At 39.3% G+C, this 21,977-nt stretch overlaps 1 protein-coding gene across 2 annotated transcripts in view; it reads left to right on the top strand.

Annotated features, from left to right (window-relative positions):
- Rlf (RLF zinc finger) overlaps positions 1-21,977 on the top strand; it is a 57,175-nt gene that overhangs the window by 6,472 nt on the left and 28,726 nt on the right. Inside the window, exons 2-4 of one of the 2 annotated variants that reach the window (XM_005083822.4) lie at positions 16,112-16,266; positions 17,789-17,870; positions 20,796-20,928. In XM_005083822.4, coding sequence (XP_005083879.1) covers positions 16,112-16,266; positions 17,789-17,870; positions 20,796-20,928 — 370 coding nt within the window. Of the gene's footprint in view, positions 1-16,111; positions 16,267-17,788; positions 17,871-20,795; positions 20,929-21,977 lie in introns of those variants that run through there. The other variant, XM_021235113.2, reaches the window with a different exon arrangement.

A 21,977-nucleotide genomic window follows, 5' to 3' on the forward strand; every position in this document is an offset into this window, starting at 1 on the left:
TTTGTATTTAATAGTACAATGCTGACATATAAATGATATTTTTAAAAGGCGTGTCCTACTATGTGTGTATTTTGTGTTCTTGAATGCATGTGAGTGCCCAAGGAGGCTAGAAGAGGGTGTCAGATTTGCCTCGGAAGCTAGAAAAGCTGGTGTTACAAGTATGACAGATAGCTGCTGGGTATACTGGTATTCTGAAAGAGCATTACGATGTCTTAACTGCTGAGTTGTCTTCTGTCCCCACTGCCCACCTCAAATAATTAGTTGAAGGAGCTATAGTGTAAGAACTACATGTTACTTGCAAGAGACAAAAACTTTAAAGGAACACCTGTCTGGGGTAAAGAACCAGGTAGGAGACTGACCACTTACTAGAGAACATTGTCAGCTCTAGCTTGTATTTATATAATGCATTCATTCCACTGTGCACATTATGGGTTTAGGGAAAATAAACAGATAATATGAGAAGCATTTTGGTAGAGCCATTTCACAAGCCCTCATCTTGTAGTTTGTCTTTGAGACAGGGTCTCATTGTAAGCTACATTGGCATGGAGATCTTAAAGTAGCTGGTGCTGGCCTTGAAATTTCTGCTCCTCCTGTTTCTGCCTCCTGAGTGCTGGGCCTATACCCATTGTATTTGGTAGCGCCATAATTCACCATATGTGTTGCATTTTGGTTGTTATCACAGATGTTCCAGAGAACCTCTTTAAATGTTGTTTCATTGCTTATATGTGCAGCATAAATTCCTAGATTAAAAAGAATGTTGATGGGGGCTGGAGAGAGATGCCTCAGTAATTAAGATCACTGCCTGCTGCTCTTCAGAGGATCTGAGTTTAATTTCCAGCACCTAAATGGCTGCTCACACTACCTCACGCGGATCCAACACCGGCTTCTGCTCTTTATGGGCACTGTACATACATTGTGCACAGATATATTTGCATGCCAAACACCTATGTACAAAAACACAAGTTTTTAAAGTATTGTTGGGTACTAGTCTACTAATATAAATTGAATGTATATGTCCATCATTTTTTGAGTCCCTAGTCCCTATAGATCCTTGCTAATTTGTTATTATTAAACTTTATTCATACTTTTAATGTTAAAAGCATGTTCTCATTCTCATCTTCTAAATTTGCATTGAAGTAATGACTGTTTTCCATGTAAATTATTTTAAATTTTCTTTTAAATTTTTATTTGTTCATTGAGAATTTTGGTGCAATATGTTTTGGTTATATTTGTTACCCCAAATTCTTCCAAATCTATCCCCACCTTCCCACCCACCCAGCTTTGTCCCTCTACATCCCCCATACAATCCAATTTGTGCTGCCCAGATACTCTTAGGAATGGGACCATTCCCTGGGACATAATCAGTCTACCAAGGGTTACACCCTACTTCAGGGGTTAATCTTACAGAAAGCTCTCTTTGAATAGCTATCAGTTGCTGATAAACCTTCATTTAGGGGTAGTATTTGGTGCCTACTAACCTCTATGCTGGGATTTTGTCTGATATAAGCTTCTCTGGGTCTTGTTTATGCTTTCTTGTGTTAAATTTTTATTAATTACTTCAAGAAGCTTCTATGACCAGGTGGTGGTGATGTACATCTTTAATCCTAGCACTTGAGAGACACAGGCATGTGTATCTCTTGAATTCTAGGACAGCCAAGGCTACACAGAGAAACTCTGTCTCAAAAAACTTTAAAGAAAGAAAGAAAGAAAGAAAGAAAGAAAGAAAGAAAGAAAGAAAGAAAGAAAGAAACTTCTCCAGTGAGGATTGGGAGATGAGTATATTGATGAGTTATTAGTCAGTTTACTGCTATGTCCATTTGTCAGTATAATAGGGCCATGGGTTCTTGACCCCAGTAACAGTTCCAAGTTTTGGTTTCACCTTGTGAATTGATCCTTAAATCCAATTTAAGTGTTTGGTTACACCTATAAAATTTGTGTCACTATTATACCAGTAAGTGTGTTGTAAGCAGGCCAGTCAGTACTGTAGCTCTTGAGGCATGGCTGGGTAAGATTAATGGTTATTTAATTTCTCCCTTGGTAGTGTGCATCTAGCACATTCCAGCACTATGAAAGCAGGACTATCAAGATGAAGTATTCAATTGAGTACCAGCTTGATTTCTCAGAGTAGGGTCTTTTTTATTATTCATTTTATATACCAACCACAGTTGCCTTTCCCACCTCTCACTCTGTCGTCTTTCCCCCCTTCCCCTACGGTAGGGTCTTGCTGTCAAATTCTGGAGCATAACCAAGAGCAAAGGCAATAACCTGTAATATTTTGAAGTTCTATAGGACCCCACTAATCAACAACCCCAAAAGAAGTAACCAACTATCCCTGGTATTTTGCTTTTTTTTGTAGCCTGTGGTATCGAGTAGGGTTATTGTTGCCCTGTTTTAGGGTAGCCGCATTTAAATATGTGTATGTACATATTTCAGTAAGTTTCTACAGTAGGTTTCCATATGATTTTTTTCAAAAGGTCTTTAGTTAATGGATCTCCACATTCCCTCCTTGACCCTGACCTCCTACTTCACTCAACCTTTCTTTTCCCATTATTTCCTTTAGCTCCTTTATGACAGTAGTTTTCTGACCTGAGTATTCCAAATGAAACACATCCAAAGATTCAAAGCTAGCACTCCCATATGAAAGAAAACATGCAATATTGTCTTTCTGAGTCTCATTTACCTCAGGATGATTGTTTTCTCAACAGCTGGATAATATTCATTGTGAAAATTTATCACATTTCATTATCTGCCCATCATCAGGTGATGCTGGCTAAGCTGTTTTCATTTTCTGGCTGTTATGAGTGGAGCAGTAGTGAACATGGGTGAAGAAGTGTCTGTAGTAAGGCAGTGTTTTGGGTGTATACCCAAGATCAGTATAGCAAGGTCTCAATATGTGGCCCTGGCTGGCTTGGAATTCTCTTCATAGACCAGCTAGCCTCAAACACAAGAGATCTGCCTGCCTGGCTGCCTCTGCCACTCTGCCTCTGCCTCTGCCTCTGCCTCTGCCTCTGCCTCTGCCTCTGCCTCCCAAGAGCTAGAATTAAAGGTGTGGGCCACCATGCCTGACTTGAAGTTTCTTTGTGTATGTTTCATCTTGTACATCTCATTCTTTTGAACATTGATAATGAAAATAGGTAAATAGAAAACACAGGTAAGTATAAGACCATGAAGATTGCCAAAGCTTCTTAGGTGCTTTGTTTTTATTAGGATCTGAATGCCTGCCACCTTCCAGAGGCCTTCCTTGGTTTGGGGGTAGGTGGGGCACAGATCATGCCCATGCATTTAGAGGCTGAAAGCCGTAATATACCTTACTTAGACTTTTGTTTTTATTTTATGTATCTTGTTAAAATGTCATTTAAATCATTAAAACTAGATTTTATCTAATTATTAAATTTATCCTGCAATCTTGTGATTTTCTTGAGAAAATGGTCTTATTTTATAGCTTAGATTTCTAATTTCTTAATATTGAGATTATATGTGAGTATCATTACACCAGGCTCTCGTCTTAAAATCCTATATTTTCTTATATTTACAAAAACCAGACATAGCAGTGTATGGTGGCTTACTACTTTACTGTAAAGTGGAAGCAGGAGAATCAGGAGTTTAAGGCCAGCATTAGCTAGATAGGGAAAGAGTCTAGCCCAGGTCACATGTGACCCTGTCTCTGAAACAAAACAAAGCAAGCAAATAACAACAAAGGCAAAGAGTATATCCCAAAGAGTTAAGGCACAGAATCTGCTAAAGCGATTAGGAAGTGATGATACAATGTGGTGATGGATTGTGTCAGTGAGAGATTTGTCTTTTGTTTTTCTTAGAAATGCTTGGTCTCTTAGTTACTGTTCTCCTATTGCTGTGAGGAGACACCATGACCAAGAAATCTTGTAGAACAAAGTATTTATTTGGGGACTTGCTTACAATTTTGGAAGGTGAGTCCATGATCACCATGGTAGAGTGGTGGCAGGCAAGCCTGTCACTGGAGCAGTAGCCAAGAGCTTACTTCTGAACCACAAGCAGCAGGCAGAAAGTGAGGTGGAGAGTCTACTGGTGTGCACTTGGAAACCTCAAAGCCAACAAGGCCAACCTCCTAATCCTTCTCAAATAGTTCCTCCTATGGGGGCCACTCTCATTTAAACCAAATAGTCTCTGCCTTTTGGGTGCTGGGATTAAAGGTGAGTGTCATCTCACCCTGGTTTGAAGAGATTTCTCTTTTACACATCAGTACTACTAGACTTTGGGAACACTAAACCATAACTTTCTTACATTTTTATGTGTGTCAGATTTGTAAACAGGGACATAGGGTGCCACTGAAGGGATGTATACATGAATTTGAATTTCAGTCAGCTCTAGGTGTCGTCTGTTTTATTCTTATCAAAGTAATTGAATATATCTTTTGTGTGTGAGTGTGGTACTAGGGATTGAACCTGGGCCTTCCTACATGCTAAGCAAACAGTTTGCTACTAACTGAACTATTTATCTATCCCCTTACACCTTTTATTTTGAAACTAGATCTCACTACGTTGTCCAGACTGGTCTTGAATTTACTCAATTAACTGTTCTATCCTTAAAACTTTGCATTCTTCCAACCTAGGATTACAGGCTCATGTCACTGGGCTCAGATGTAAAATTTTTTTTTTAAGTTTTTCAAGACAAGGTTTCTCTGTGGCTTTGGAGGCTGTCCTGGAACACACTCTGTAGACCAGGCTGGCCTCGAACTCACAGAGATCCTCCTGCCTCTGCCTCCCGAGTGCTGGGATTAAAGGTGTGCACTACCAATGCCTGGCTCAGATATAAATCTTATACTGTATTAATAAATTGTATAATTATACTGCCAAACCAGAAATGTATAAAAGGAATGATGACCCCTCTTACTCTAGTCCAGGTTTACCTGGAACTCACTTTGTAGCCCAGGCTGGCCTCAAACTGAGTTCGCTTGCCTGACTCTAGATTGCTAGCGTAGTAGTCAACTGCCATCCCTGGTTTGTGTGGTGCTGGGATCAAACCCAGAGCCTTTTGCAGGCTAAACAAGCCCTCTGCCAATCCCCAGCCCCCAGGGATGAGTTTTACTTTTCTTTTTTTTAAAGACTGTATTTAAGATTATATTTGTGCCCCTGATGAACTATCATTCAACCCTCTAGAGTAAATTCCTATCCCAATGGAAGCCTCACTACTAATTTAAGATTGCTTGTTTACATGAGCTGTTTTAATTTTACTCTTTTAATTTGGCTTTTGTTCTTTGTAGTCAAGTCTTGATTTCTAATTTAAAGGACTTGTAAGTGCAAATGTTAATTTAGAGCATATTTCCCCATAACAATCTAGCAGTAAGTGTAGAGAAGATATCATGCATGCTTGAATTGGCCTGGTGTTTCATTGTTATGAACTATAGAGCATGTGTATTATGTACCTTTGATAGGAGTTTGCACTTAAAATCTTCTATTCTAACCAGGCATTGGTAGTGCATGCCTTTAATCCCAGCACTCAGGAGGCAAAGGCAGTTAGAAGGCAGCCAAATGCATTTTTTTCCCACTGAACCTTTCCTCCGACCCTATTTTATTTTATTTTATTTTTGTTTTTCAAGGTAGGGTTTCTCTGGCTGGCCTTGAGCCCACAGAGATCCACTTGCCCCTGACTCCCTGGGATTAAAGACATGTGCCTTCACATCAGGCTACCATAGATTATTTTATGTGAAGCTTTTTTTTAAAGCCTTGGTTATCTGCTTATTTTATATTTAAATTATGTGTATCTTTTTCCTTTTTTTTTTTTTTGAGACAGGGTCTGTCTTAGTTCAGACTGACTCCTTATCCTCCTGACTTCCCAAGTGCTGGGGTTGCAGGCTTGCATTACAGTATACATATAAAATTATTGGAATTTATAACCTCGAAAATTTATGTCCCTGGGAAAAATAAAGCCATGTTTCTACAATTGTAGAATTTTGTGTTTGAAATAAGAACTTTGGAAGTCATTTAGCATATCTACCTATTTAAAAATTTTTCATTTTATTTTTATTGAGAGAGGTTGGGGGGAGAGAGAGGAGAGATAGAAGGAGAATATAAGCAACAGTGCCCATGTGGAAGTAAGAACACAACTATCATAAGTTTGTTTAGGTCCACACTGTAGGTCAGGGATCAGCCTTAGTGACAAGCACTTTTACCCACTGAGCCATCTTGCTGGCCCTAACACCTGTGTTGTGTTTTGTTTGCTTTGCTTTGCATTGCTTTGAAGCTAGGATGGTTTTGTGTGGTTTGGGCTGACCTTGAAGTGACTATAGACTTTTATTTTAGGGTGTCAGCATATATCCTGACTGGGTGGAACTAGAGAATAGCCTGCTTCTGTTCTTAGTACTGGGATTAAATGCATGTACCACTCCACCATGCCTACTACATTTCTTGTAGTAGATGGTATTTTCCAACTGACCAAACATACATGCCTGAAAAACTGCCTTATTATACTTTCAAAATAATTTAGCACATCCTTTTAACAAAAATGCAGTACACGGGCCTTTGTTAAGTCTAATTCTACTAAACAAATGTTCATGTTACATTTGCAGTACAGCAATAGTGTTTGATGGCCAAGTGTTTTTATTTATCTACTTTCCAACCAGCTTGTCCTTAGGGAACATGAGCATAAGTAAAGTAACTCCCATTGGGGCTGTGGATATAGCTCAACCATAAAACACTTGCCAGAGCTTGCTAGACTTCCAGAATTCTGTCACACAAACCAGGCATTCTAGCTTTGTGCTTTTTACAATGACTTTTTAATATTACTCTTCTTTCTTGGCTTGGAATTGCTATGTAGACCAGTCTTGACTATGAATTTGCAGTAATCCTGCCCATGCCTTCAAATTCCTGGGATTACCAGAATGGACTATGTATATATTTTTTGCCTATATATGTTTATGTAGTGCCCAAAGAGGCTAGATGAGGGTGTCAGATCCCCTGGAAGTGGAGTTTGTAAACTACCATGTAGGTGCTAGAAATTGAATCTGGGTCCTGGAAGAGCATCTGTTTAGCCTCTTGCAGTGTAATTATTTTGAAATACATGTTGTATAAATATTCATGTTGTATAGATAGTTGGTTTCTTGGTATGGATATGCTATAATTTTAATATCCAGCTGTTGATAAATATTGGGTGTTTTCTAGTTTGTGGATGCTATTGTTTGTGTGGACAGAGGCTTTTTTCCTTTTTTCAGGTGTAACAGCTGGATCCCTTGGCAGGTTGTACCATTTTACACTCCCATCAACAAAGTATGAAGTCTGTTTTTTACTTCCTGATAGACACTTGGCACCTACATTTTAAACTGTCACTACTCTAAAATTAGTGGTAGCTTGATGAAGCTCCAATTTGCATTTCCCTTATGAGTTATGTTTAGTATTTTTTTCTTGTGCTTATTTTTACAGTCTATATCTGGTCCAGTGTCTGTTCTGGTCTTTGGCATTTTAAAAGATTGGTTTTTTTTTCATACTATTGAGATTTGAGAAAAGTGTCTATGTTTCTAGATAAAAGCTCTTTGTTAGATTAAGATTTTCTTCTCCTTTTGCTTCTTTTACAGTTATTTCAAAGAACATAGGTTCTTAGTTTTAAGTTCAATTTTCCACTTTTCCTTTGGGTTGTATTTTTCATCTTCTGTCTAAAGAAAGCCCCCCCCCAGAATATTAAGATAACCTTCTGTGATTCCTCTCTAGAGGTTTTATAGTTTTTAGGATTTAAAAGTCAGACATGGTTCTTTTGAATTAATTCTTATATTTAGTGTAAGACATGGGTGGATATTACTTTTGTAAAAATATGAATTTCTAATTAAACACTTTGTTGAAACATATCCTTTCTCTATTGAGCTAATTTTGTGCCTTGTGAGAGTCAGTAGGCATATGTATAGGACTCATTTCTGGATTCTGTATCATTCTGTTTGTCTGCTTTACTGTCAATAACACACATTCTGCTCTTTTCAAACAATATATTATGAAAGTGATATTGCACATAAAAAGACAGGAAGAGTGGTACTTGCTAAGGCTTGGAGAGTGTAGAGAATGTGGAGGTTGATTTGGTTTGCTTTGGTTTTTCAAGACAAGGGTTCTCTGTGTAAACCAGGCTGGCCTAGAAGTCACAGAGATAGGTCTGCCTCTGCCTCTTTTTTGGTTTTTACGAGACAGGGTTTCTCTGTATTGTTTTGGAGGCTGTCGGTCCAGCCTGGCCTCGAACTCACAGAGATCCGCCTGCCCCTGCCTCCCTAGTGCTGGGATTAAAGGCGTGCGCCGCCACCACCGCCCGGCTGCCTCTGCCTCTTACATGTAGGAATTAAAGGCATGCATCACTATGCCCAGTTTGGAATTCTTTTCTATTTCTAAAAATAAATTTTCAATATTCCAAGTTCTGTGGATAAGTGCTAGTGACAATAGCAAAACAGTATGGATATACTGTAGGTGTAATTTTGTGCAGATGATAGTTATGATATATATCCCACCTCAACTCTTAATTGCTCAGTGGAATACTGTCAACATGAATGAGGCCCAGGGTTCCATCTGTAGCACTGCCAGACTAAACACAAAAGAATCCTGGAGGGGTTGTCTTAAAAATGGGGCTTGGGATGGCTCCATGTTTAAGATGGGTCAGAGATCAGCTTTCAAACAACTAAAAAACATGTCTTTCCCCCCTTACATGTTTAGAATTATAATGCCTATATGGGAAATCTGGAATTTAAAAATAACCCACTTTGGAGGTTAGGATTATAACTCAATTGGTGAGTATTTGCTGAGTGTGCAGGAATTCTTGGGTTCTACTCCCTGAACTACACCTTGCCTCAAAAAATAAGAAGAACCAGCAGAAATATAATAAAAGCATTGTAAGCCAAATAAGTAAGATACTGTGTTTTTCCATTAAGCCGAACTTTTGTCTATGCAAAAAACACACCTCTTACCTCAAAGGGATAGTTTGTTCTAGAGCCAAATATGAGTGACAGTGGTCTGGGAACATGGATTTATGTTAGCCAATGCTGTGTTCCATTGTAGAGGTGGTTACACATTAGACTTGGTGGTTATAGATCAAAGAAAGGCATTTAACAGATATGTTGCTGAGGACCACAGATTCCAACAATGTAGAGTAGGGAGACTGGATTGTTATGGTGTAAATGCTGTCTGACATTCTTAGCTCTTGGAGTGGTAGGTGCTAGTGGTTTACCAAGAGTACATTTTAAAGGCTTTGATAGTCACAGGGATGGATGTTAGATCAGACAGACGTGGTAGGCAGTCTTACATGGTAGTCCTTCAGCATGTCACTATCTTATACTAATAATAGGAATGTAAATTTTAGTGAATTTTCTGGAGCATAATCCAATATTGTGTAAAGCCTTAGAAGTTATGGAACCAGAAATTCTATTTATAGTCCATTCTAAGAAAATAGTCATGGGACCACCAAGTTCCAGTAGATAATTTCAGTCCTGTGGTCACTAAACAAAACAAAGAGATAAGGATGTGAAAAAGGTCACAGCAATAGTGGGAGATACGAGAGCGTAGATGGAATGCCTTAAATATAATTTATTAAATTGTCAAAGAACAACTTAAAGCAATAAAATAAGATAGTCATGAAGTAAAACCTTAGACATAGGGGAACTTATCTTAATGTTATATACAATGTTGCAGTTAAAACACCAGGGCAGGATATGATAGTAGACACCTGTAAGCCCAGCATTTAAACTGAAGGAGGGGGGATTGTGAGTTCGAGTCCAACCTGGGGTGCATACTGAGCTTCAGGGCCAGCCTTGGTTACATGGTGAGACCCTGTCTCAAAAAAATCAAAAGTTAGAAACAATGATGTCCATAAATGAAACTAGTTTCTGTACAAGGTTGTACAACATTAAGAACAGTGAAAATCTACAGTGTGGCTAGAGATATAATTAGCATGCCAAATTGAGCATTGTGGTCACTCAGCAGAAATAAAAATGAAGTCAATGGAAGCCCTACAATAAATGTAGAGATAAGAGTATCAGCATAAAATGCTTCGATGTATACATTGAAGAAATTCCAAAACTTGACTGTTAACGGTGATCTGTTTCTGGGTGGTATTTCAGCATTATGGAAAAATTTGTGTTTTTAAAGACATACTACTGTTATGGCAAAAGAAAGGCATTTTAAAAGTGAAAACTAGATGAAGCTAGAAAGCATATTTTTGACTCATGACAGGATCACTATCTAAAATAGTCTGGGGAGATGAGGATGGTGGATGGAATCCAGTGGAATGTTTATCAGAGTGTGGATGAAGAAAGAAGTATAGACAACCGGGCGTTGGTGGTGCACACTTATCCCAGCACTCGGGAGGCAGAGGCAGGCAGAACAGATCTCTGTGAGTTCAAGGCCAGCCTGGTCTACAGAGCGAGTTCCAGGACAGCCTCCAAAACGATACAGAGAAACCCTGTCTCGGAAAAAAAAAAAGTATAGACAGGTAGATAACAAGTAAGCCAGATTTCTGAACTCAAAAAGCAGCTATAACTAACGTCCTGAGTAGGAGTTGGATCATGATAGCAGAACAGAGAGAAGACTGAACTTTATTTACTTAGTTACTTCCTGAGTTGGAGCAGCCATATCTTCTCTTCCCGGTCAGGTTCAGAGACTGTTCAGACCTCATTGCTAATTGATATTTAAGTCTCAGTCCTATCGTTTTTTGAAGTCCTCTCATACCCTTACCTTTCACTGGAAAACTTTGCCCTCTGCTTCAGGGATGAGATTGAATTGCTGACTCCCCCTAGAACTTACCCTTTTCAGCATCATTCAGATTTAGAATTTCATTTTTTCTTTCAAGAAAAGTTTTCTCTGTGTAGCTGAGGTTGACCTTGGATTCAAAGATTTGTCTGCCTCTGCCTCCAGAGTGCTGGCATTAAATGTATACATTACCACCGCCCAGGTAGATTTAGAATTTCATGTGTTAAGAAATTTAAATCAAAACAAGATATTTTGTGCAAATATCAGTAGCTATCTTTTCAGTTTTGTGATGAACCACCAGCATGTGGGGATGAGTAGTTGGGTGGGCCGATGGGTAGGGTCTCTTACAGCTGGCTAAGAATGAACTTGGACTCCTAATTTTCCTGTCACCACCTCTCAAGTGTTGGGACATTGGGCCAGTAAACCTTGTCCATCTCATATAGTGCTGCTAGGATATCAAAATACAGAGCTGTGTGCTTGCTAGGCACACATTCTACCTAAACTGAGCTACTTCACCGACAACCACAGCATTGCAGAGTATTGGATGTCACTGAGCACTATTGCTGGAATTATGGCACACTCTCAGGAAGAGAGCCATATGATGGCCATGCCACAGTGGCTGCAAATACTAAATAAAAGTAGTGCATCAGGAGGAAAGTCAGAATTTGGAAATAAGCATTTATTATAAAAATAGTGGAGATGTATTCTCAGAAGACATAAAGAATAGTGATAAAGGACGTGCTTTGGAGCCAGCTGACTATTCAGATTATCTGTTCAACATTTACACACTGGATGATTTAAGGCATAAATCTACATTCTTTTTTGGTTTTTCGAGACAGGGTTTCTCTGTATTGTTTTGGAGGCTGTCCTGGAACTCACTTTGTAGACCAGGCTGGCCTCGAACTCACAGAGATCCGCCTGCCTCTGCCTCCCGAGTGCTGGGATTAAAGGCATTCGCCACCAATGCCCAGCTTAATCTGCATTCTTAATCTTAAAAAATGAGCTGAAGGTCAGGGATGTAGCTCAGTGGTAGAAGTGACAAGTAAGTCTCCCCCCTACAATGTGCTTGCCTACTGTGCATGAAGCCCTGAATTTGGCCCCCACCCAGTAGCACATAAAATAAGCCTATAATCCCATAATCTCAGCATTTAGCAATTTGAACCAAGTGGATCAGAAATTCAACGTCATCCTTGCCTAAATGGGAAGTTTGAGGCTGGCTAGAGACCCTATCAGTACTTTTTTTTTTTTTTAAAGATGTAGCTAATGTGGAAAGTGTGAGTTGGATGCAAGTAGCAGCACAAGGTGCAAGAGTTAGGGTTTTAATTAGACACTTCCTCATTGTAAGCAGGCAGCTGCTAGCCAGGGCCTACCATGCTGTTGTGCTCAGCAGCACAACACCCCCCCACCACCCCCCCTTCTCTGTTTCTCTCTCTGTGTGTCTCTGTCTCCCTCCCACCTAAGGCCAAGAGACATTCTGAGAAATGTGTGGTTAGGCAATTTTATCATTGTATGTACACCATAGAATATTAGTTGCCATAAAGAACCCAGTGTGCATCAAAGCTATATGGTGTATCTAGTTTATTGCTTCTAGGCTCAGAACTTGTACGTTGTTACTATACTAGATACTGTTGACAAGTTGGGACATATCGTTATGGCATCTGTATATCTATACATCCAAACATGGAAAGTTATAGTAAAACTAGCAAACCACAGAAAATTTTCTGCTCCATTTTTTAACTATAAGCCAGTTTTATTCAAATCAGTATTGCCCAACAAAAATACTTTGTTAATCATTTATGGTCTGAATTCTGGAGTATATGAATAAATTATGCTATACATCAAAAGCCACAAATGCTTTTTATTGTTTGTAATAAATAAGGCAGTGGACTAATACCCTTGAGTAGCTTTTTCAAGATAAACTATAGGGGGGCCTGGAGAGAATCTCATTGGTTAAGAATGCTTGCTGTTCTTGGTTAGTTTCCCAGGACCTACAACCACTTGTAACTCCAGTTTCGGGGGATCTGAAGCTGTTTTCTGACTGCCAAGGTTGCTGAGCATGTGCATATCTTCCCCCCCACACACACACAATTTTTGAGGCAGGGTTTCTTTAGTGGCATAGTTATCCTAGAATGAGCTATATAATATAGATCAGGCTGGCCTTGATCAGAGATCCACCTTCCTCTCGTGTGCTTCATTCTGGGATTTTGGGATTCTCCACATAATGTGTATTCTCTACCCTGATGATGCCATCCAGTGACCTAAGTGCCCAGACAGACTGTAGAGATTTGGTCCAGTCTTAGGCTTGTCTCCCTTTCCTACTGTGTGGCATTGGCATACTTCTGGACAAAATTCTTTTCTGTTTTAAAATTGATATTTATGTTATGGGTTTTTGGTTTGCATACAAGTCTGGCTGGTACATTAAAAGGTCAGAAGAGGATATGAGATCCCTTGGGACTGGAGTCATGTCGGTACTGAGAATTGAACCTGGGTCCTCCAGAAAAGCATTCAGTGCTCCCCCCCCCCCCCCAAGGCAGGGTTTCTCTGTGTTGTTTTGGAGGCTGTCCTGGAACTCACTTGGTAGACCTGGCTGGTCTCGAACTCACAGAGATCCGCCTGCCTCTGCCTCCCGAGTGCTGGGATCAAAGGCATGCCCACCAATGCCCAGCCTCTCCTATAATCTTAAAAGATGGTCATCACAGATCCCTTGTTGACTCAAACTTTGTCATATGACTCCTGACTGTAAAAGGGTGAAAGTCCTTAGAAAAGTGCCTGTTCTATACTAAATGCCTAATATTTAGTTAAGACTTTTGTGGGGGAAATGAGTATTGAAATTAGAATGTATGCCTTGCATAAAATGTGACCATCTGGAAATTATTCCCTCTTGATAGTTTTAACAGAATAAAATATAAAGATGAGCCACAGAGAAACCCTGTCTCGAAAAGCCCCCCCACCCAAAAGATGGTAGAAACCTAGTCCACAATCCTATAACCATTGCATGCTAGCATTTTCAGTCCTGTGTTTGTGGTCATCTCACCCTATGCATTGATTCTTTTATGTACAAAAATGTTGCATTTATAGTACACTTGGAGAGGACCTGAGTTGGTTCTGGCTGGCTCACAAGGGGTGCAGGTCCAGAGGTTGCCTCCTCTGCCACCTGCACTCAAGTGTATACCCAAGTGCACACACTTAAAAATAAAATAAAATGCCAGGCATAAGTGTACAGGCCTTTAACCCCAATGCTCACAGGTAGAGGCAAGTGGATTCTTGTGAATATAAGACCAACCAAAGCTGTGTATTGAAACCTTGTGTCAAAATAAAGTAAAACAAAATCTTTAAAAATAAATAAAGAGCCAGACGGTGCTTTAATCCCAGCACTGGGGAGGGAGAGGCAGGCAGATCTCTGGGTTCCAGACCAGCCTGTTCTACAAGAGCTAGTTCCAGGACAGCCTCCAAAGCCACAGAGAAACCCTGTCTAAAAATTAAAATAAAGAAATAGACACGGAAGGAAGTCTACACAACAAAAACAAATCCCAAGTCTTGGACATTTGAAGGTGAGAAACTTGGACTGTGGTGGTAGCTTGGTAGGTGGAGTGCCAGTCTGATTTGCTTGATTTCCAGCCCAGCAGCAGTTGAGCATGGTGGACACACCTGCAATTCCAGGCCTCAAGGTGGATAAGGTCAGTTTAGGCCACATGAGACCCTGTCTTTGTGGGGGAGATGATTTGATTAGTTGATACATTACTTTTCTGAAAATACTGAAGACCATTTAGTTGTAGCTCGGTGGCCATTCATTTTTACTACATGCACTGATGGTTTATTGTATATCTTTTGAGGGCTTCTTTTTTTTAATCAAAAGTGATTAAAAAGATCAGAAGAGATCTTTTCTTGATTTTATTGTTGTTTTGAGGTAGGCTGACATGTAACCCAGTCTGTCCTCAGACTGTGAAGTTAAAGATCACCTTTAACCTCTTGACCCTCATGCAAAAACTCTTGGTATTACAGCCCTGACATTACAGGTGTGTGTGCATCCCACCCAGCTCAGAAAGGGATCTTAACATGAACACTATAAGGTGTAGAAAGTTTGGAATCCTGTATTGTTAGTGTATTTCTTTGTAGTTTTAAAAACAATTGTGTGTACCAGTGTGTGCACCTGCCTGCCTGCCATATAGGTCTTTAGACAGAAAATTCTAAGATAATAAGTTAACAGATTATTCTGAGGGTAAAAACTTCAGGTAATATAAATTTCACTCATAATCAAGCTGCCTTCTGAAAATAAGATTTAGCTATAGGAATAGCCCTAACTAAAAGCCTAATTTTATTAGGAGCTCTGCAGACCAGTTAGACTGTGTGAGGCTATGAACATAAAGTCACATCAGGGTTTTTTTTGGTTTTACTTTTTTGAGATAGGGTTTCTCTGTTAACAGTTCTGGCTTTGTAGACCAGCTGGCCTAGAACTCACAAAGATACCCCTGCCTCTGCCTCCCTGAGTGCTGGTATTAAAGGCATACACCACCACCACCCAGCTTGTTTTTGGTTTTGAAGCAGGTTCTATCTATGTAGTTCTGACTATACTGGAACTCAATATGTAGGTCAAACTCTCAAACTGAGCAAGATCTTCCTGCCCCTGCCCCAAAGCTGGAATTAAAGGTGTGCACCGAGATGCCCAGTTTCAGGTTTTTTTGGTGTCTTTCTTTCAAGGAATTAAAATAAAGTGTAGATTGCAAGAGTAAGCAAGAACACTTCATTCAAAAGCAAGATAGCATAGCTCAGGATTTGGGTAAGTGACAATGGGCCATGGGAGTTAGAGACACTCTAGTGACCTGGGTTATTTCCTGGGGATTTGCTTATAGGGTGGGAGGGGAAGGAGGGACTGATTATTATGGGTCATAATTTGGGTTGCCCCTTCTGATGATGTTTATGATTTTAATTAAGATTTCAGTCAGATCACCTCCTCCCTCTATGGTGGGTATATCTGAATAATAATGTCTACAAAGGGGGATGAGAGTGCCCATGTAGCACCCCTCCTTTTCCCTCCAATTTAATGTTATGTTAACCAAACTTTATTCTACCCAGCTCAGGATTATAACTTTACTCCTTAGATTTTGACCATTCTGTATTCTGATAACTCCACAGGGATGATTTATTTGGTGACTATAGAATCCGCTTTAAAAAAAAAAAAAGAGGGACCTAAAAGTTTTTGACGGTGTGTAAGTACATGTTAAGAAAGAAGGGACAAATGGTGATTTTGAGTGCACATTCAATTTGTTTTGTTTTTATTTTATTTGTAAAATGATTAATTTTTATTTTTAGACCTTGACGGTGTGTAAGTACATGTTAAGAAAGAAGGGACAAATGGTGGTTTTGAGTGCACATTCAATTTGTTTTGTTTCTATTTTATTTGTAAAATGATTAATTTTTATTTTTAGACCTTATTGCAATATGCAAGCAACAAGAATGCATCAGAACACATTGTTTATCTTCTGGAGGTATACCGCCTTGCTATCCAAAGCTTTGCCAGCGCACGTCCATTTTTAACTACTGAATGTGAAGATGTCCTCCTAGTGCTTGGCAGATTAGTCCTGTAAGTTTAAGCACTTAAATTAGTTGTGAATTGAGTACTGTTGTTTGTGATGTTTGCCTCACTTCTCTTTACAGTAGCCCTATTTATTCTGCAAAAGTACCAGTTCCGTTTGCTCTGCGCTTCACCCCTAAATTCACAGGAGATAAGGTCCAAGTGAAGCTCCAGCTAAACAGAATCTATAGTTGTCTTTAGGGTCTCTTTTCTTTCTCAGGCTTGTACTATAAATCCGATCCATTTCCCCCTCTTTCTCTTAGCCGTAGATTATGTGTTAAACAGTTTACTGTGACTGTGACCAAATGCCAGACAAAACCAACTTAAGAGAGGATTGTTTTGACTCAATTTCGGGGGTTTTAGTCTTTCATGAAGAGGCCTGAACAAGCAAAGCTGTTCTCATCCTGAAGAAAGAAGCAGAGAAAGTGTCCACATGCTGAACTGACTCCATTGTTGTCCTTTAATCCACCTGGTGGACCTCAGTTTGTAGACAGTATTGGTTACCTCCTGTCAGTCTCCCCTTAGCTAATCTGTGGAAATGTTCTCACAGATACACTCACAGGTGTGCTCTGCCCATCTTCGAGGAATCTCAGTCTAATCAAGTTGGCAATCAGAATTAATTATCACAGGATCTGGAAAATGGTTATCTAAAATCCATAGTCATTTAGCTGTTGCCTAATAACAGACAAAATTGCACCATTAACATCAGCAGCTGTTCAGGTGTAGGCTGGTGTTGTCTCATTTAAATTTTGCATTATTGAATGAGATGTGTGCTAGTCAGAGTAATCTGTTATTTCTGTCTAGCCCTACCAGTTTGTATTCTGTTGACTTCAGCTGAGTCTCTGGTATCATACTTTTGTGGAAGATTAACATTCCCCTTTTAATCCCATTGTTCTCACTACCAGGTTCCACTTCCTGCCACTTGATACCAATTTCTACAGGCAAAGTGATTATTCTGTAAGATTTAGGAGAGTTGTGCTAGATTGATATTTTCAGTTGCTCTTTATTGACGCTTTTCTGAGTCTTTTTAAAGTCCCTGTTCCTCCTCTTCCTCCTCTGTGTCTGGGTAGTGGTTAGAGTAGAAAGAAGAAACTCTTCTTACTTCCGTTTTAGAAGTGAAGAAATCACTTGCTGATCATTCTGCTTCTGCAAGTGATGGAAACTGATGTGGGTGACAGGCTACTTTTCTTTATCACTGTCAACTAAATTCACAATATCCCCAGATCCCAATTTTTTTGATCTGTTGGTATGGGCAACCTTCCCATGCAAAATAACACTGTTTGGGATATGACTTTTTTGGAAGGCTCATGTTTCTAAGATTTATTAAAACAATAATGTAAACAAACTATTATAGTTTTTCTCGTTTTTTTTCATACTTGAAAAGCCAGTAGAACAATTTCAAGGAGAAGTTTATAGAGTTAAGTATTTAAAGTAGTTTGAACAATTATAAAAGTCTTACATATTGCTTTCATGCTGTACTAAATTATTACTGTAACTTCCTTATATGCTTATGTACTTGTTTGTGTTATAGGAGTTGTTTTGAATTACTGCTTTCAGTGCCTGAAAGTGAACTGCCTTGTGAAGTCTGGGTACCATTCCTTCAGTCTCTGCAGGTGAGTTGCCCAAGATATACATTTACTTATTCTCAGCAAAGTAAACTTTGAAACATAGAACAAAAACAATCTAATTACATATTCATATATTTATGATTATTAAATAAAATATTCAGATTGTTCATAACACACTCGTGTGCTGTCAATTAATATATATCTCTAAATCATCACACTAATAGTCATAGCTTCTGTTCATGCGTTAGAAAATGTTACGTGTCCTGACCAGCAACAGGTGTCATGATCATTAGGGTAGCAACGCAGAAGGTATTTTAACAATACCATTTAGAAACTAGGGAGATGCTTTAACCAAGAATGTTCCTGCCTTACAAGCATGAGGATGTGAGTTTGGATCTCCAGAACCCATTAAAAAGCCAAGTGTGGTACCACAGGCTGATGTCGAGATGGTTAAACAGAAAAAGGACAGTCCCTAGAGCTGGTGTCTACCTAGCCTACTTGACAAAATGCCAGACCTCTTGAACAAAGGAAGTTGTTAAAATGCCCGAGGAACAACATCAAGGTGTTGACAGTCACACCTGTATGCATAAGCATATGCATGCATGCATGCATGCATATATATATGTATGTATATATATGGACATTAAATAATATCAGTCATTTAATTACATATCACTAATCTAGGATCACTGCTTTGCATTTTACTTTAATATTTTATGTCCCTTAATCAAGTAAACCTTATAATGTAAAGATTATTTGAGTCCCTATTTACAAGGAGGCCCACACAGGAAACTTAGCTTGGTGAGGAACCTTCAGATTTAGAATCCTTTATTAAATGATTCATCTAGGACACACATTTTAAAGTAGCTTGAACCTGCTTCATATGGGCACAGATAAAGACTGGCATATTACAAACATATTTTAGAGCATAAGAATTTATTCCCTCTGGGGTACACACTACAAAATGAATTATAATATTTTTCTCCTTGGGGAGAAGAGAGTTCTTTGTCATATTCTTGGCCTATTTTAAATCCTGTAATGTGGTCCTGACTTGTCAAATATATAAACAGCCTTTAAAGTCATTCTCATGTATGACATGTTGGTTGGTTTCTGCTTTTGTTCGGGGTGTTTGTGAGATGATCACACAATGGCCCTGCTTTAGCTGTAATCCAAGAAGAGACTGTCTTTGAACTCAGTCTCTAGCCTAAACAGGACTCAACCTTGTGACAATCCTGCACTGGCTTCCTGAGTATTGGAATTACAGGCATGCAGAATTGTGCCTAGCTGAGCACATGAATTTTTGTCTTGATACTTTGAGGCCTTAGTAGTAGTTTGGTCCTGACATATTGCATTCTAGATGGAAGGGCAAACAAACTTGATTCTTTTAATGCTGTTAGTGTTTTATTGTATCCTCCCTAGACAGAACGCTTTCATAAGCTTCTTAGACTGTTTGCCCCTTTCACCACTGTGAAGTTTTAGTAGTTGTCAGTTGCACAGGATAGATTTTTGAATCTATGTTCTGTAAAATTAATGAAATAATATTGCAGATAAATAAAAGGCTTGGTCTGAAAGATTACGAAAAAATTATAATGCTGCTTTTTTTTTGCATTTTATGTGACCAGTGGACAAGGTAGTACTTGCCATTCTGAATACTTTTGGCAAAAATAAATCTTTTGAACTTAAAAAAAATAATTTATTTTTAAAAATTATTTATTTTTTTATGCACTGGTGTTTTTCCTGCATATATGTCTGTGTGAGGATCTCCTGGAACTGGAATTACAGACAGTTGTGAGCTGCCATGTGGTTGCTGGGAATTAAACCCACTCCTCTTGGAAGATCAGCCAATGCTCTTAGCTGCTGAGCCATCTCTCCACAACCCCAGCTTTGAGCTTTTGATCTTCCTTTCTCACTTCCTAATTGCTCTAATTTGCAACCCCCTATGTCATACATCAATTATTGCCATTGCAGTAATTATTTTTGTTTGCAAGAGTATGCTACCTGTATGAATACTAAACAGGCCTTTAAATAAAAGCTGCATCAATGCCCTTAAAAAAAATAAGTCTGGCCGGGCGGTGGTGGCGGTGGCGCACGCCTTTAATCCCAGCACTTGGGAGGCAGAGGCAGGCGGATCTCTGTGAGTTTGAGGCCAAGCTGGACCAATATAGAGAAACCCTGACTCGTAAAACAAAACAAAACAAAAAGTCTGCTACAGCAAGTAATTCTGGTCATCTTAATTACTGAAATTTCAGATACTAAATTCAGGCATAAATTGACTGATAATTTACATGAGGGAAGTTCATGAAAACATTTTAAATATATTTTAACATGGTTAAATATATCCCAGTACAAAAGCACAAACTTCTTTTTATTATTATTTTTTTTAATTTATTTTTAAGTTTAAATTTAGATTAGAAACAAGGTTGCTTCACAAGTCAGTTCCAGGTCCCTTTCCCTTTCCTTCCCCTCCTCCCGTGCTCTCCCCCCAAGCCCCCCCCATTATCCCATCATTTCCCCAGGGAGGGTGAGGCCCTCCATGGGGGTGTCTATAGTCTGTCATTTCATCCAGGGCAGGGCCTAGACCCTCCCCCAAGAGTTCCAAAGTCCATGTGTATACGCGGGATGAATACTGATCTACTGCCCAAGGCTCAATAGATTACCTAGGCCTCCTCACTGGCACCCCCATTCAGGGGGTCTTGATCAGTCCCATGCTGGATTCCCGGGCATCAGCCTGGGATTAAAGAGTTAACCCTTGTCAGGTCAGCTGTTTCTGGGGTTAAACCAGCCCAGTCTTAATCCCTTTGGTCATCAGTCCTCCCTCTCTGTTACTGGCTTTCTTGAGTTTAGCTCAGTGAAAAGTCCAAACTTCTATAATCCCCTCCTGGAGTCCTTTACAGTTTGATACTTACCTAGATTGAGAAGGCAACACGTTGTTAATTAGCTTCTCTTTTAAATATGTTGCTTTTGTTTTAGGAGTCACATGATGCATTGTTGGAATTTGGGAATAATAATCTACAAATACTGGTTCAGGTTACAAAAGAAGGAGTGTGGAAAAACCCTGTTCTTCTTAAAATTCTCTCTCAACAACCAGTAGAAACAGAGGAAGGTAAGTCTTAAACCTTCATTGACCATATGTAGTTAAAAGAGAATTGAAATTGGTTATTGATTTAAATTTTGTACCCGAGGTTTTATTGTTCTTGGTTGGTTGGTTTTGGGGAGTTTTTGTTTGTTTTTGTTTTTTTGAGTAGTAAAAAATAGTTACTAAGTGTGTAGTGGTGCACACTTCAATCCCAGCACTCTGGTGATGGAGACACAGGATCAGTTCAATGTGGCGACCAGACCCTGTTAAGTGAGAACCTGCGTCAAACAAAATAATGATTGTGTTGGATACTTTACTTTTTCCCTTAGAATTCTATGCCTTTGCACTAGTTTTCTTATTTCAGAAATTATAGCGTAGTAAATACATAAACTAGCAATATGATTTAATCATTACCAAGTGTCATGTACCTCCTAATTTTATTTAGCATATTTTTTATGAAACTCTCAGTGTGATAGGTCTGTTTATATCAGCATCACCACAGAGTAATGTATTTCATCACAGTATTCCCATGCTACATTGCCACTAAATGGCAAGAGATTGTTCTCTCTCTCTCTCTCTCTCTCTCTCTCTCTCTCTCTCTCTCTCTCTCTCTCTCTCTCTCTCTCTCTCTCTCTCTCGCTCTCTCGCTCTCTCTTTCGCTCTCTCTCTCGCTCTCTCTTTCGCTCTTTCTTGCGTTCTTTCTTTTTCTTTTTGGTTGTTCCAAACAGGGTTTCTCTGTGATTTTGGAGCCTGTCTTAGAACTAGCTCTTGTAGACCAGGCTGGTCTAGAACTCACAGAGATCCACCTGCCTCTGCTTCCTGAGTACTGGGACTAAAGGTGTGCACCACCACCGCCCAGTAAATTTTTTTTTCTTAAGACTTATTTTTATTTTATGTTTATGAGCATTTTGCCTTCCTGCATGTGTGAATACCACATTCATGCCTGTTGCCCATGGAGGCCTCAAGGAGTGTGGGGTTCCACCTGGAACTGGAGCTACTACTGATGGTTGTAAGCCACCTCTCCCTCAGGAAGAACAGTCATTCCTCCAGCCTAGCCATAGGAATTTTAGACTCTA

Source organism: Mesocricetus auratus, unplaced genomic scaffold, assembly GCF_017639785.1.
Source record: "Mesocricetus auratus isolate SY011 unplaced genomic scaffold, BCM_Maur_2.0 Super-Scaffold_100014, whole genome shotgun sequence".
Classification (NCBI taxonomy): domain Eukaryota; kingdom Metazoa; phylum Chordata; class Mammalia; order Rodentia; family Cricetidae; genus Mesocricetus; species Mesocricetus auratus.